Here is a 14812-nt window from a genome sequence, read left to right on the forward strand (position 1 = left end):
GTGGATTATTCCAACTCCCAAAAGTATGGGGGGAAATCCATTTAACCTGCAACATGTTGAGGGTCTTCCCCCCCCCACCATCAATGGCATGTGGCAGGGTTAATGAATTTTGAAGAACGTACTGCTTCTGGATGAGTCGCAGCTCACCCCAAAGCCCCCAATTTTAGAGAAGTATTTGCTCACAGGAGACAGTGCTTCACTCAAACAGGTGAAAGGTGGTTGAAGGACCAGGACACCCTTGGTGCTGCATCCCACACCACCCTCAGCTCCTAGTCATCTCCAAGAATCCGGAGACCAGAGAGATGCCTTACTGCTGTGTCTTGCCTCGAAGACAACTCGTTGGAACTTCCTAGAGAAAAAAGCATGTTCTGGGCCTTGAGAACAGGGGCAAAACCTAGATGTCGCACACCTATGTGGAGGATTAACTTGATGATCACGATCACATCTCCCCAATAAGCCACATTTATCTGCAGCCTAGGTGGCATGGAATGAACTAGAGCTGCAAGAACTGCATGAGAAGGAGGGCATGGAATATAGACAAATTGACTGTACCTGCTGGTGAGTCTTCACTGCTACCTCGATGTTCCAACTGTTATACTCATTTACAGTCCTTTTCCTGAGACTCCTTGGCATAATGAACTTTGGTGACAAACAGTTAGAGCCATAAATGATCTCTGTCCAGTCTCCCACTGATAGAGAACAACAACCAAAAAAATAGGTATAATGGAATCCCCTGAATTGACATGCAGTTCCTTTTTTCACCTTTGCCAACCAGTAACTCTTTTCCAGTTTGACTAGGGATACTAGATCTCTTTTTTGGTTGAGGGTTTGTTAGGCGCCAGGTAGGTATAGGTGCCACCGGGCACAAATGTAGTTCTTTCGATGGGCAGGGGCCGGCGAGAAATCCCTGCCTCAGTGGCATCCACAGTTACAGATGGTGCAGCTACACTTGTCAGTAATAACGCACACCACCTGCACAGTGGATGCCAGGCCACAAAAGCTCAGCCCTATGACCAGACCCTAAATCGTATCCTACAGATCAAGTGCAAATCAAGCTTCCCTGCCCTATGAATTTCAAAGACGGTCAAGCATTGTTCTTCACCACATGCACACAGCATCACCTCCAGTGCAGGCCAAACCTCTTTGCACTGCGACACCCAGAGAGCACCAAGTGAAATCTCTAATTTCCTAGGCAGAACAAGCCCTTCTACCATGTCACCAACAGAAAGCAGTGGGTCACTAAACCATGCATACATTCATAGAGCATACCTTTTTTCTTCATCATTTCTGCCGGACCCTGCTCAAAGATAGAGTGAGACTGGATAATCTCTGGTCGCCCCCTGCCACGTCCAGCCCCATCACGTTGACGCTCACGATCCCGGTCTTTCTTTTCCTTCTTGATGGTCAGATCCTCTTTCGGCCTGGACAGAAATGTGTAGGGTTTGGGAAAGGGCAAATGGGAGAATGACCACAAAACCATTAGTTAAGGAAGCCATCTTCAAGTACAGAGAGTGTCATAGTTTGTATTCCAGGCGAAGCTCTGCACACAGATTTCAAGGCAGAGAAAATAAGCAGAGGGAAACAGAAGAGACGTGGTCTATCATTTAGATATGAAGACCCTTAGCCACCTTAGAAAACTGTAAATAAATCTCATCACCACACAGGAAAAAAAGGAAACTCCAAATGCCAGGGTCCATTATATTTCAGGGCCATTACCTCTTTCTCCGAGTAACTTTCGCCATACTATTCCCTGAGAAGCACCCTCCATGGGACATCTGTTCTATCTCAATTCTTTGTCTTATCGAAACACCCACGCTGGTCCTTGCACACTGCACTCCCCCTTGAACTTGCATTTCCATCATAGGTCATCTTTTTAATTGACCACTGTCTCCCTGAGTCTCTCAATGCCACAGTCCCTTGTAAGGACCTCCACACATTCTGCAAACTGAGAAATAGCAAATTATTTATTGTTGAGCTAGACTCATCTGGACATCCAATCAAACTTTGGAATTGATGTATTCCACAAAGAACAATACCTACAAGCCTTTCATCTTGCAAAATAGCCTTATTGAGAAATACATTTCTACTTCTTCAAGGTCAACATGTTTGCCTGATCACAAGTGATCAATTGGCAATTAGTCAGAACCATAAATCGAATTATCATTTACACAATGGCTGGAATACTAGTTAGTAGCAGGGGTAGACCAATCACTTCAAAACCTAAATGTGATGTACCGTATAAAAATACCGACCCAAATAGGGTGGGTCTTTAGCCTCCTCAAGTGACGGCAGAGGGAACAAATAGTTTCTTACCTGTCGGTGTAGTTTTGCAGCTTGAAGATTTTCTGGATTCAGTATGCTGTGCATTATTCCGCGGTCTACTGTTTGGGTCCGGAATCGTAGTGTTTTTTTCATTCTTTTTTTTGTGGCCCAGGAGGGCGTCGACGTCCCACCATTTGGTGTCCTCACGTCACGTCGGCGGGCTTTTTTTTTTTTTTATCCTCTTCCTCCTGTCTCATCTTTCTGGCGGAGGTGGGTGGGTTCACTAGTGAATCCAGAAAGTCTTCAGGCTGCAAAACACCGACAGGTAAGAAACTATTCGTTTTGCAGCGTGAATCTTTGTGGATTCACTATGCTGTGCATAGACTTTGTAGCGGTTTGCTAAGTTTTTGGCGGCTAGGTGGAAGATGAGCGTTGGTTGTTGAATATATGTTGAAGCACTTTTTGTCCTACTTGTGCTTCCTTGTTCATCTGTATATCCATGCAGTAGTGCTTAGTGAACATGTGCACGGAGGCCCATGTTGCCGCCAGGCAAATGTCTTGGATGGGTGTGTTTGCCAGGAAGGCAATTGTTGCTGCCTTTATGGTAGAGTGGGCTTGTGCAGCTCCTTGTAGTTCTTGTCCTGCCTGCTTGTGGCAGAATTGTATTGTCTCTGCGATCCATCGTGCGATGGTGCCTTTTGTTACCGGTCTTCCCAAGAAACTGCTTGCGAAAGACACAACGAATTGCTTTGTTTTCCTACAATCTTTAGTTCTCTCAATGTAATGCATCACTGCCCTTCTAGCGTCCAGAGTGTGCAGTGCCCTTTCTGCGCTTGTGGATGGTTTCTGAAAGAAACTTGGTATCTGTATTGTCTGGTTTAAGTGGAACCTTGACACCACCTTTGGCATAATATGTGGGTCTGTTCTCATTACCACCCTGTCTTTGTGAATTTGAATGTAGGGTTCTTGTAGTGTTAGCGCTTGCAGTTTGCTTACCCTGCGTAGCGATATGATTGCTACCAGAAAAGCTGTCTTTATGGTGAGCATATGTAGAGAGGCCTTGTGAATGGGTTCGGAGGGCGCCTTCCTAAGTTGCGTGAGAACTACATTGAGGTTCCAAGCCGGTGGTGGTACCCTTTTTGGGGGGGGGGGGGGCATTCGTTTCGCCTCCTCCAGGAATCTTTTTACCACCTGGGATGTAAAGAAACTTTTCCCCGTTTCTCCTCTTGTGTAGGCTACTATTGCTGCTAGGTGAACCCTTAGCGAGGTGTAGCTTAGGTTGCTCTTTATCAAGTGTGTTAAATATCTTAGCACTGTTGATTCCCTGGTTTTTCTCTTCTTTTGCTTTTCCTTGAAGCACCATTGGGTGAACCTTTTCCATTTTGCTACATAACACTTCCGTGTGGTAGGTCTTCTTGCTTCCCGCAGCACCGCCAGCGTGCTCTCTGGGAGTTTTAGGTGTGCGAACTCTAGTCTTCAGGAGCCAAGCTGCTATGCTGAGGCTCTCCGGTTCTGGGTGGAGCACTTCCCTGTTTTGCATTGAAAGCAGGTCTCTTATTTTGGGGAACTTGTGTGGTGGCCCCTGCGCCATCTCCATTATCTGTGAGAACCAGGACTGCCTGGCCCACTGTGGTGCTACCAGTATCAGTGTCATGTTGCTTGTTCTGCATTTACTGAGCACCCTGTGTATCAGCGGTATCCGGGAAAAGCGTAGGCAAATGTCTTCGACCAGCTTATCCATAGGGCATTTCCTTGGGATTGCTGCCCTGTCTGTCTGGATGCGAAGTTGTGGTATTTTGCATTCAGGTGTGTTGCAAACAGGTCTATTTGTGGGGTCCCCCACTTCTTGAATAGCTTTTGCGATTCCTGTGTTTTGCGCCCCCACTCGTGGGATGCCGATGTCTGTCTGCTGAGTCTGTCTGCTTCCACATTTTCCTTCTCTGGTAGGTGTATCGTCAGGAGGTCTATTTGTAGTGGGATGGCCCACCTCCAAATCTCCTGCGCTTGGCTTGATAGCGCCACAGATTGTGTGCCTCCCTGCTTGTTGATGTAGAACATCGTTGTGGTGTTGTCGGTTTGTATCAACACTCTCTGGCCATTATGTTTTCTCTGGAAGGCTTTTAGGGCAAGGAACACAGTCTTTAATTGCGGGTAGTTGATGTGTCTTATCGCATCCGTCTGTGTCCACTAACCCCTCACTTTGAGCTGGTTCATGTGCGCTCCCCATCCTATTTGGGATGTGTCTGTTGTGATGGTCCCTGTTGGAGTTGGTGGTGTAAATGGTTTCCCCTTTGTTATGTTCTCTTTGTTCCACCATGTGATCTCCTCTTGCACAGCGTCCGTTACAACCACTAGATCCTCCCAACTCCCTGTTGCCTGTGACCATTGCTGCTGTAGCCATTCCTGGAATGGTCTCATGTGGAGTCGGATATTGGGGACTAGGTGAATGCAGGACGCCATCATCCCCATGAGTTTGCTCACAGTCCTCACAGTCAGAGGTTGAACCTTCTGGTATTGGCGTGTCTCCTTCAGTAGTGCGAAGGTTCTCTTCTCGCTGGGGAACACCCTGCCCTGAATTGTGTTGAACTGTGCGCCCAGGAAGATCTTCACCTGTTCTGGTTGTATCGAGGACTACCTCTGTGTGGGTGGACACGTTCGGTACAGCGGACTCACTTTGAGGTGGGTTGCTGCTGTCCCCCCGCCCTCCTCGTTTGTCCACGTCCGTTCGGTAGCCCCCGAAAGGACTGGCCCCTAGGTTGGTACTGCCAGTTTTGCTGTTGCTGACCTTGTTGTGCCTGGTTGTTACCCTGATAACTTTGCTGGAAGGTCTGGTGCGACGTTCACGTCTGGTTTCCTCCTCTGCCGTTCGGTCTCCTCGAGGGGGTGCCCCTTCTCATCCCTCTGAACTGCAGTGCTCCCATGGCCCTCGCAGTTTCGTTCTCTATTTTGAGTTGTGTCAGCTTCTCGTCCACTGGAGTGCCGAACAGTTGTTCCCCATTGAAGGCTGTGTTCAAAATGTTGTTCTGGACCTCCGGTTTGAAACCCGAGATCCTTAGCCAGGCATGCCTCCTTTCTGTCACTCCAATCATCATGAGCCTGCTGGATGTGTCCGCCGCATCCAGGGCTGATTTTAGGCAGGTGTTGGCCATGTTCTTGCCTTACTCCACCAGGTGTGTTGCCCTTTGCTGGTATTGTTCTGGGAGATGTTTGAGTAGCTGTCCGACCTCTTCCCAGTGTTGGTACGCATGTCTGTTTATTAGGGCATTGGAGTTCGCAATGCGCCAGTGAATTGCTGCATTCCTTTCTATTTTCCTCCCTGTGAGGTCTATCCTCTTACTCTCCTTGTCTGGAGGAGACCCAGAGTTTGTGGGAATGTTGGCCCTCTTTCTGGCTGTCGCCATTATAATGGAGTCGGCCGGTACGGATCCCTGGATATATGCTGGATCCTTCGAGGAAGGTTTATATTTTTTTCTCTGTTCTAGGGGTTACCGACTTGCAGGTTGCTGGCTCCTTGAAAGCTTCCCTGCCCTGGTCCAGTACACTTGGGAGCATGGGAAGGAATTGGCTCCTAGTTTGAGTGGGTAGCAGTGTTTCTAAGAGGAAGCGGGCCTTTGGTTTTTCTTCCTCTAATTTGACCCCATACGTTGCTGCAGCATTCTTGATGACCATATTGTAGATGCCAATGTCGTCTGGCGGCGAGGTCCTGCCAATCCAGGTCCTGCACCGTCGAGGGAGTCAATTCCAAGTTTGTTTGTTGATCTTCCTCGCCTTCTCCCTCGTAATAATACAGGCCCTCTACATCCTGTTGCTCTGCTGGTTCTGGAGTCTTCGGCGGCGGCGAACTCTTCTTCGACTTCTACCTCGACAACCGCCGAGGGCTTCGAAGGGATGGTATATCTGCTCATCCGTTCTTCGAAAACCTTCTTCCTCTGAAGGATTCTCTCCATTTCGGCCTTGAGCCTTCTTTTCTTCCTCTCCATTTCGGCCGCCTGTTTGGCGTCGAGAGTTTCGGCGCTTCTCGATGTTGACGTCGAAGTCGCATTCGGCTCTTTTTCCATCGGCGTCGAGCGCTCCTTTTCGGGGGCGTGCTTCAACGACCTAGGTTTCTCTTGAGCTTTCGCCGGCTGGGAGTCCTTTTCGAAGGATCCGCTGGGCTGTTTGTCCATGGACGCAGCTGTGGCTGTCGATTGCTTCAACGCCAGTGCTCCTTTCGAGGACTTTGGCTCTGGTTTTCGAGAGTCTGTCGGGGTTTTAGGGGGTCGACGTGTCTCTTACCTCCTTTGTCGACTTCTTATCTGTCTCCGTGTAGTCCTCTGGTCCCTCGGCGATGTTGTCCTCTTCCCCGCTGGAGAGGCTCAAGTCCCGGAGCGACGGAGGTTCTCCTTGGCCTTGCATGGCGTAGTTCGCTCTCCTCTGTCTTTCCCTTACTCTGAGGGTCTTTGGGGTGAATGCCGAACAGGCGTTGCAGTCCTTGCTCTCGTGGTCGATTGGCAGGCAGAGGTTGCAGACCGGGTGCTGGTCTTTTTGCGCGTATTTGTGGTGGCAGTTACGGCAAAATTTGAATGGGGTTTTGTCCATTCCTGCACTCAGGGAGCCCCGTGTGCGCATTCTCCTTTGAACGTCGAAGTTCTTTACCTTCCTCTCCTTCTTCGTCGTCCCGGCTCTGTGTTCCTGGTTGTGAGACGAAAACTCCAACTTCTTGGTGGTTTTCTGCTCGATTTCTTCTCCTTTTTCCCCAAAACTCTGGAACTCCTCGGAGACGATCCAGACCCAATGGCGGAAAAAAGAATCTGAAGATGGCGCCCAAAGGTGGGAGCTTCCGGAGGAAGCACGCCGACGTCACGGGAGGCCACCAAATGGTCGACGTCGACGCCCACCTGGGCCACAAAAAACAAAAAAAACAAAAACCACTACGATTCCGGACCCAACCACGAGACCACGGAATAATGCACAGCATAGTGAATCCAGAAAGATTCACGCTGCAAAACGCTAGTTTCTCGGAAGATGCGAGCTGGTAGAGAGAGGGTAGGTCGTCCGGCAAAACTGCTGCATCCACACTGACGGCAAAAACTAGCATTCCCTCTACCATACCACATATAAGTTTTTTAGTGATTGGTCTACCCCTACTACTAACTACTATTCCAACCACTGTGTAGAAGATAATTCGATTTATGGTCCTGACGAATTGCCAATTGATCACCTGTGTGACAGATCAGACAAGAAACATACAAAGCTAACGGCAGCTGACCGTAGGTTCCGCACCACAATCCCCTTCACATTTCTTTTAGTAAATAGACCTGTGCATCCACTTCCGGCACTTGCCGCCGTTTACTACCACTGGAAAGCAGATAAACAGATGTATGCCAATAGGGAAGGTGTACCAGAAAAAGATTCAGTATTGCCAGTGTCAGTTCATCATCTTCTTTTATCAATGGAAATTATTGATCATAAACTTTAAAATCAGCCAAAGCGTTTCGTTCCTTTTCAGTAGGAACTTAGTCAGGGCTGAGTCCTTGGGATTCTAGGCAAGGGCAGGATCCCCCAAAGTCAATCTTACATGTGGACCTTTTTTGTAGAAGCAACCACAAAACATTATGTCAGTGGTTTGCCACGTCTGTTTTTAATTGGACAAGAAGACTCACCCATCAAATATTATTTAAGAGTACTACTTAGTCTATTTTATACTTTCATCAACACACCCATGTACACTTCACGGCCCTACACTCGCATTTCACATTTCGGCTTTGGAATAGAAGATCTCCGAAAAAGAGCTCCTTCAAGGGTGCCTGTCGGGCATTGCAGCACCGGACAGACGAGGAGCAAGCTCAATGATGAAGCATGACACCCATTTGGGTATGTGTGGGCCCCAGTTCCAAAAAGAGCAGATTCAATCTGCTTTGTCCTAAGCCCTGCACTGAAAGAGTGGTTTTTATTTTCTGTTTTGTTGATCAACCTAATAAAAAGATTTCAAAAAAAAAAAAAGAGCAGATTCCTGCACCACACCTTAGGATACTAGACCGACCAGTCCTATATTCTCTTGTTTTACTCTCTCAAAAAGAACTGCATACTTGGATGATATTCCCATAAGTTCTATCTGTACCAGAATGATGCTCAATGCATCCTTCAACAGGTGGTGTCTTTCATACTAATTTTAAAGTCTCCTATAAAGGAGAGCAGGTAGCACAGACTCAACATGAATAACCCAGAAGATTAGAGATTTGTGTTGCCTTGCCTGGGGAACAACAGCTTTCTCAACAGATTGAGATCATGAGCATTCTGGATGACTGCCACTTCAATTTCCACTCTAGTCACAAAAATTAGTTATTCCTAATAGCTAGTTGGTATCATCTCAAATGAAAACTGCATGGTAGTGAAGGCGCCCCACTCATCCAGCTAGACTTAGCAGTTGTATTTGACGTAGTACATATTCCCATCCTCCTCTGTTTTATGGAAATAGCATCCTTCTGTGTTGTCTCATGAAAATAGGCATCCAAGACCAAGCCCTAGACTGAGCCCTCTTATTTCTATTGAAAATAATAATAATAAATGATTGATAAAGCGCCTGGTTACGCTGACACGGTGTGTCCCCACGCTGAGACCAAGGACCAACAGAGGAAGATGATCGCGGTTAGGCAGGAGGAGTAAAGTAATGAGAGTGAAAAGATTTAGGAGGAACAGAATAACCAAGTTTTCAGTTTGCTTCTGAAGATTTTCTCAGAGGGTTCTGCTCTCAGATCGGGTGGAAGAGAGTTCACAATTTTTGAAACTAGAAAGGAGAAAGAGCCTGCCCCTAGTCTCTGCCCCTACTCTGGCCTTGTACGCCTTGAACTGTATCTAATTTAACTTTCTACATCCCCTCAAAGTGGTTTGTCGAATATCCTTCAGGACTCTTATAATGTAATCTCAATCTCAGCCATGTGCCCCTTTCTTTTCAATCTTCTTAGCGTAGCTGCCATGGCAAAGGAATCACTCAACTCTGACTTATGCATGGTAGGACCATAACGTCAAGTATTTAAGAGCTTGATGACTAGGAACCACTCAAAACTGAATGCCAGCAAAAGTGAATTCCTGACCTGTGGCCCTAGCTCTTATTTTAAACTTGTCCTCCCACTGACCGTGCTCCCCGCCTCCTCTCCCCTCAAATACCCTACCAGGCTGGGTGCCCTGCCTGCAGTACTGGGATCTGCAATAAGTCTCATATCTTAGATGTGAATTCACCATTGCATCAAAGGTCCATTCAGTCATCAAACCTTCTTCCAATATCCTCGATCTTCTCAGGTAGAAAATCCCTTTCTTAAGTTTTCCATACCAAATTCAAGTCCCCATTTATCTTTTCTTATAATCTTGACTAGGTCTATGTAATCTTGAAGTCTTTAAAGGAGGTATACTGGCATTCCAGTATAGCTGCATTAGCTTCATGATTGGTTAATTCCTAGAGATGCAAATCTTGCACTTTTTGTGAACAAATCACACTGGGGAATTTCTAAACTGTAGATTCTCCTAACAAATTAATGTCCTAGTGGTGAGGGTTCTGTTCACCTTTCCTCATCCAGGACAATGCAAGGCGTCATCACACATTTAATGAGGTGCGTTTCATCTCAGATAGGTTTATGTTTAGTGATGTAGGTTCAGATGCACAGCCACATGACACTTTAGAGAGAGAGAGAGATACTTACTCCTCCTTTATTTTCCTGCTGATGATGTTTGGAGTGAAGGTTTTCTGAAGAGAAAGAAAAAACATACTGAATTGCAGCATAATCTATGACAAGTCACTGTCACAATAATAATAAAAGCACAAATGTTATTTACAACTGAGATTTGGTAACAAATACTTAAACTTAATGTACTCTCCTTTTTGCAATGATCTATTTTGTTATTTCAATCTCGATGGTGCTCATTATTAGCCCTCCAAGGCTATGGTGGAAATGCGGACTTCAACCTTTCAGGGTTCAAAACTTGGATCAGAAGGTGACAAAGATGAAAGTGCATATGTGGTGTTTACATAGGTGGAAACATAGCCCAACGGTTACTTGAATGGCTTGCACTTCTACACCTCACAGGTAAGAGATTACAGTGGGAATTAAGGAGAATGAACTCTTGTTACAGTAGTTTTCTAAAGCATCCAATTAACACCACATTTAAGAACAAGTGCTAGAGCAGCCATGGACCGGCGGACTGGGCAGGCTGTTAGGTCTCCAGGATATGGACTGAGGGTGATAACTTCCCCTCCCCACTCTACCTGTATACGCCGAAGAAGCCTTACCCTATCCAGGGAACGGTTTGAACTAGAGTACACACATAAGACGTGACTCATAACCTTGCCAGGTTTACGCAACCTCATCGACAGGTTTTGTAGTATTACAGGGTGCCTTTCCCTGATTCTACCCTTTCCCTACTATTTTTGACGGTCCTGATGAAGCGCTGCGGGATCCATTAGGGACCCATTTAGAGCGCGAAACATGATGACCACTCTTTATTTTTAATCCTCACTAGAACACTACCACACAGGTTGAGAGTAGAGGGACTATATTTGCTGTATACCCTCTCTATTAGCATAAAGTGCATCTCCATCCCCACCTTTTTTTTAAATCTAACTCAGAGGACTCACCAATAAACCTATCAGGGTACCAACGGGTTATTTTAACCACACTCACCATCACCACTTGGCCCACACACCCTCATGCACAACTGCGGCTGCTCTTTAAAAGATCTCCGACAGAGAGCTCTCCTGTAGAGCCCGTGAGGGACTGCAGCGCCACCCCCACGAGGAGCAGTGCCCAAAGATGATGCTCTACACCTGAAAAGGTGTGTGAGGGCACAACACATACAGGAGTACCACTCCCCACTCCTACACATTCGTTCCTTTTTGGAGAAACTTTAATTTCCCTCTTTTTGTTCTTTGCAACCATAACAGGCTGCTGTCATTTTATCTCCCTTTAGGAACTGGTACCATCTGTATTATTTTACTAGTATCACAATGCCATTCATATCCTATCTGCTGGCAAAGGAAGGCCTTTTCAGCCTAGCTTCATTCTCTTCAGAAGGGCCTTGGTTGCCTAGCTCTAGGACTGATGAAAGGTCTTTGCCTCCTAGTTTTGACCGTAAACAGGACAGTCAGAATTTAACTCTGACCGTATTTAGAGGCCATGCACATCTGACATCTGCGGTATCAAATTAAGAAATTGCTGGTGTATCTACTGTGATGAATGTATTTGCAGAGTGAAGCACCCGTAACACCACAAATATTAAACAGCTACAATAAACAAAAATAGTGGCTATTGACACAAGCAGATGATGGACGGAACGCTGAAACTCACCCCTGTTGTGTGTCGATTTAGATACCGTATATAGGTTTCCCGATTTATGTCCTTATATAGGCTCAATTCGCATTGCCCATATTTAGGCAAAAAATCCTACCCTTATTTAGGCATTATCCATGCTAACCAGATACCGGCATGGCCACGTACATCCGTTCACCTACGTCACAACGAGTTCTTGGAAAACCAGACTCTTAAGCCTTCAGAACTTCCCCTTGCTTGGATGTTGATTTCTCCAAGAACTCATTTATTATGCATGAACATCTATTCTTTAGGGGTTCATTCATGACGTTATTCTGCCCGACGTTTAAGTCAATTCTGGCATTCCTAAACACCTTCAGGGTATAAATATACCTTCACTTACCATGGCAAACCACGGTCCGGCTGCCTACTTGCACGGCTAGGTTCGCCACGGCAAGTTCGGAAGGAAGTCAAGTCACTGCCTGACACACTGACCAGACGCAGTCATCCTCCTCGCAGAGAATCCAGCTCCAGTGTTTCTGACCCCCCTTGCGGGGTGTTAAGAGATCGAGACTCGGAAAGAGATTTCAACCTCACTCATTCTAAGGTATGGAGCGGACTAGAACCTAGAGGGACTTTTGGAAAATCTTGGCAACTAGACTATAGACAAACTGCACCTACTTCTTACCTCGTACTACACTTCGGTTAGGCACACAGGGGTAGAACTAGCTAGAAGCATCAGATGAGTATTAACATTTTAGCATGTGTTATTTATGTATGTATTTTTATGAATATCTGTCATAGCTATAAACCATGCTATTGCAGTATTATTTTATCTTACTGCTAACGCTGTACGTATTATACTTCGCATTCTGTCTTACGATTGTAGCAGTTCATATCTCTTGCACGAGAAATAAAACTGTTCAATAAACGTCCGTCTATCTGTTTCTGTGTAACTCTGTAGAAACGAAGCATGCACGATTGAATGAGTGAAACGCTTATCTATTGTTTCCACGATTCTGAGATTGTTCCGACTCTAAGGGAAACAAAGTTGTCATTTTATGCGGTCAAAAACTAATACCTTCTTGTTTATTCGAGAAGTTTCTAGTGACCACTGAGTTAGCTGGCACACACAAGTAATTAAGTTTAATGTACTCGATAGAGACATACTGACCTCAGTCCTATGTCAATACTATAGTGTATATTATTCCAATGTGCAGAGCCTATAAGGGATATAGGAACTACACTACATGGCGCCCAAGTGTTTGGTAAGGCACTAATTTAACGCTAGATACTGAAGTAACTCAGTCGTGCTCTTCTCAGAAACCCCTACTCATAATACTCCATAAGACGTTTGGAGTGGGTAGGAATAATATCCGCCATAGCTGAGTAGGACAAAAATCCTATGTATTAGCTGTTTGGTTTGTTCAACGTTGAAGGATACAGTGTTCCAAAATATTGTGTACCTTATCTTTGTTCCCTTGAAACTTGCTCTGCACTTTTCATTAAACAATGTCCCAAAACGATGATAATAACACCGGAACCGGTGGAGCTGTACCCGACGAAATCGCAGCAGCTTTTGATTATACAGGTTTTAATGAAACAGATGAAAATGCGAAAATCATCGTTCCAAATTTAAGGAGAGCCATTACTCTAAAACTAATAAAACATGGTCTAACACCAAGAGGTGGTAGAACAGTTTTTGTGATAGAGGCACATGAATCTCACCATACAGTTATTCTATTCATGGATAGTATTCCCAGAATAAAATCCAGTAACTAAAACGTTTCACTTCTACAAAGAGGATGAACCATCGGAGGAATATATTCCTTTCGAGGATATTGAAATTCCACTCAAATACCAGGAGCATGATCTCTGGTTTAAAGGTGCCCTAAAACATTACCATCACATTACCAGGCTCGGTCCACTAGGTAGACCAGGAGCAACATGGCCGATTTTAGCCGGCTACACACCTCATCCTGACAATGAAGCAATGTCAGACGTAGAATTACTTAAATCAGATACAAAATTTAATAGAATTACACAGTTAAACCACAACTGTCTGAAAGTCCTGAAAAGGCCTTTACTAAAAACAATCCTACCTCTTCTAAAAAGAAGTGGGAAAATAACAAACAACATTCAAAAGAGAAAGATTCTCAATTCCGAGGTAGGTTTTCTCAAAAGGAGCCCTCTGAAAGGAGGTATAACCTCAGGAATAGGGATAATTTGAGAAAACCTGACAGGTATCAAGATACTGATACACGTTCCTCTCGTACCTTTCAGATATCGTCACAGACATCCGAAAGAAGAGGACGATCAGAACAAAAAGAAGAACGCGTGAAATCCAAAGACGATCAGCACGTTCAGAAAAACAAACCAAGACCTCAATTCTCCAAGAAGAAAGTAGCAGGTCTGAAGATCAGGCATGCCGAGGATTCTGAGAACACAACTCAAGAACGGAGAATGGGCTCAGACAATGCTGGACAGCGCAGCAGAAGTAACAATAGCTCACCAGAACCTGAAGGGACTTCTGGAGACAGTGGACTTGAATGAGGACATTCCAAGTTGAAACTGTAGACACCAGGGTTAGCTCTCCACATAGGTTATATGAAATAACACTCCGGATGGAAGGAGACATACCAAGAAAAGTGGGAGCATCTTTCAAGAAATTATGATACACTTCTAGCAGAACGGGACTGGCCACCAGAATTTGTCAGAGAGTGCCCACATGGCGAAGACATCATTATGCAAGCCTTCTCTAACCATGTTCCAGTACATTTAAAATATACTTATGCCAGGAAATGGGCAGTGGCCCAAGCCTGAGCATTATACAAAAATCATGTAAGATGGGATGAGGACTCACCTCACCATAGGATCCAGTTAAAAAATCAACCAAAACTTAGATGGTCCCCTAGTTGGTGGCCAGAGGAATTGGGCTCTGCCCCGTCCCCTAAAGAGGTTGTAAAGGATTTGGGTGTGCGCTTGGACAACGATCTTACTCTTGAAGAACATGTAAACAGCACCGCTGTCACCTGCTTCCACACTCTCCGCATGCTGCGGAGGGTCTGTCCCTTTCTTCCTATTACCACTCGTAAAACCCTGGTCCAAGCATTGATAATTAGCAGACTAGACTACTGCAATGCTCTATTAATTGCAGCCAAAGAAAAATCTTTAAACAAATTGCAGGTGGTCCAGAATACTGCAGCTCGCTTAGTCAACAACGCACTTCCCAGGACCCCTTCAGCCCCCTTGCTTCGTGACCTTCATTGGCT

At 45.6% G+C, this 14812-nt stretch overlaps 1 protein-coding gene across 2 annotated transcripts in view; it reads right to left on the reverse strand.

Moving 5' to 3' along the window:
- POLR3D (RNA polymerase III subunit D) overlaps positions 1-14812 on the reverse strand; it is a 138038-nt gene that overhangs the window by 74599 nt on the left and 48627 nt on the right. For both annotated transcript variants that reach the window (XM_085633779.1, XM_085633780.1), the window contains exons 4-5: positions 9939-9982; positions 1270-1421 (exon numbers count right to left, since the gene is read on the reverse strand). In XM_085633779.1, coding sequence (XP_085489905.1) covers positions 1270-1421; positions 9939-9982 — 196 coding nt within the window. The remainder of the gene's footprint in view (positions 1-1269; positions 1422-9938; positions 9983-14812) is intronic.

Source organism: Triturus cristatus, chromosome 11 (genome assembly GCF_964204655.1).
Source record: "Triturus cristatus chromosome 11, aTriCri1.1, whole genome shotgun sequence".
Lineage (NCBI taxonomy): Eukaryota > Metazoa > Chordata > Amphibia > Caudata > Salamandridae > Triturus > Triturus cristatus.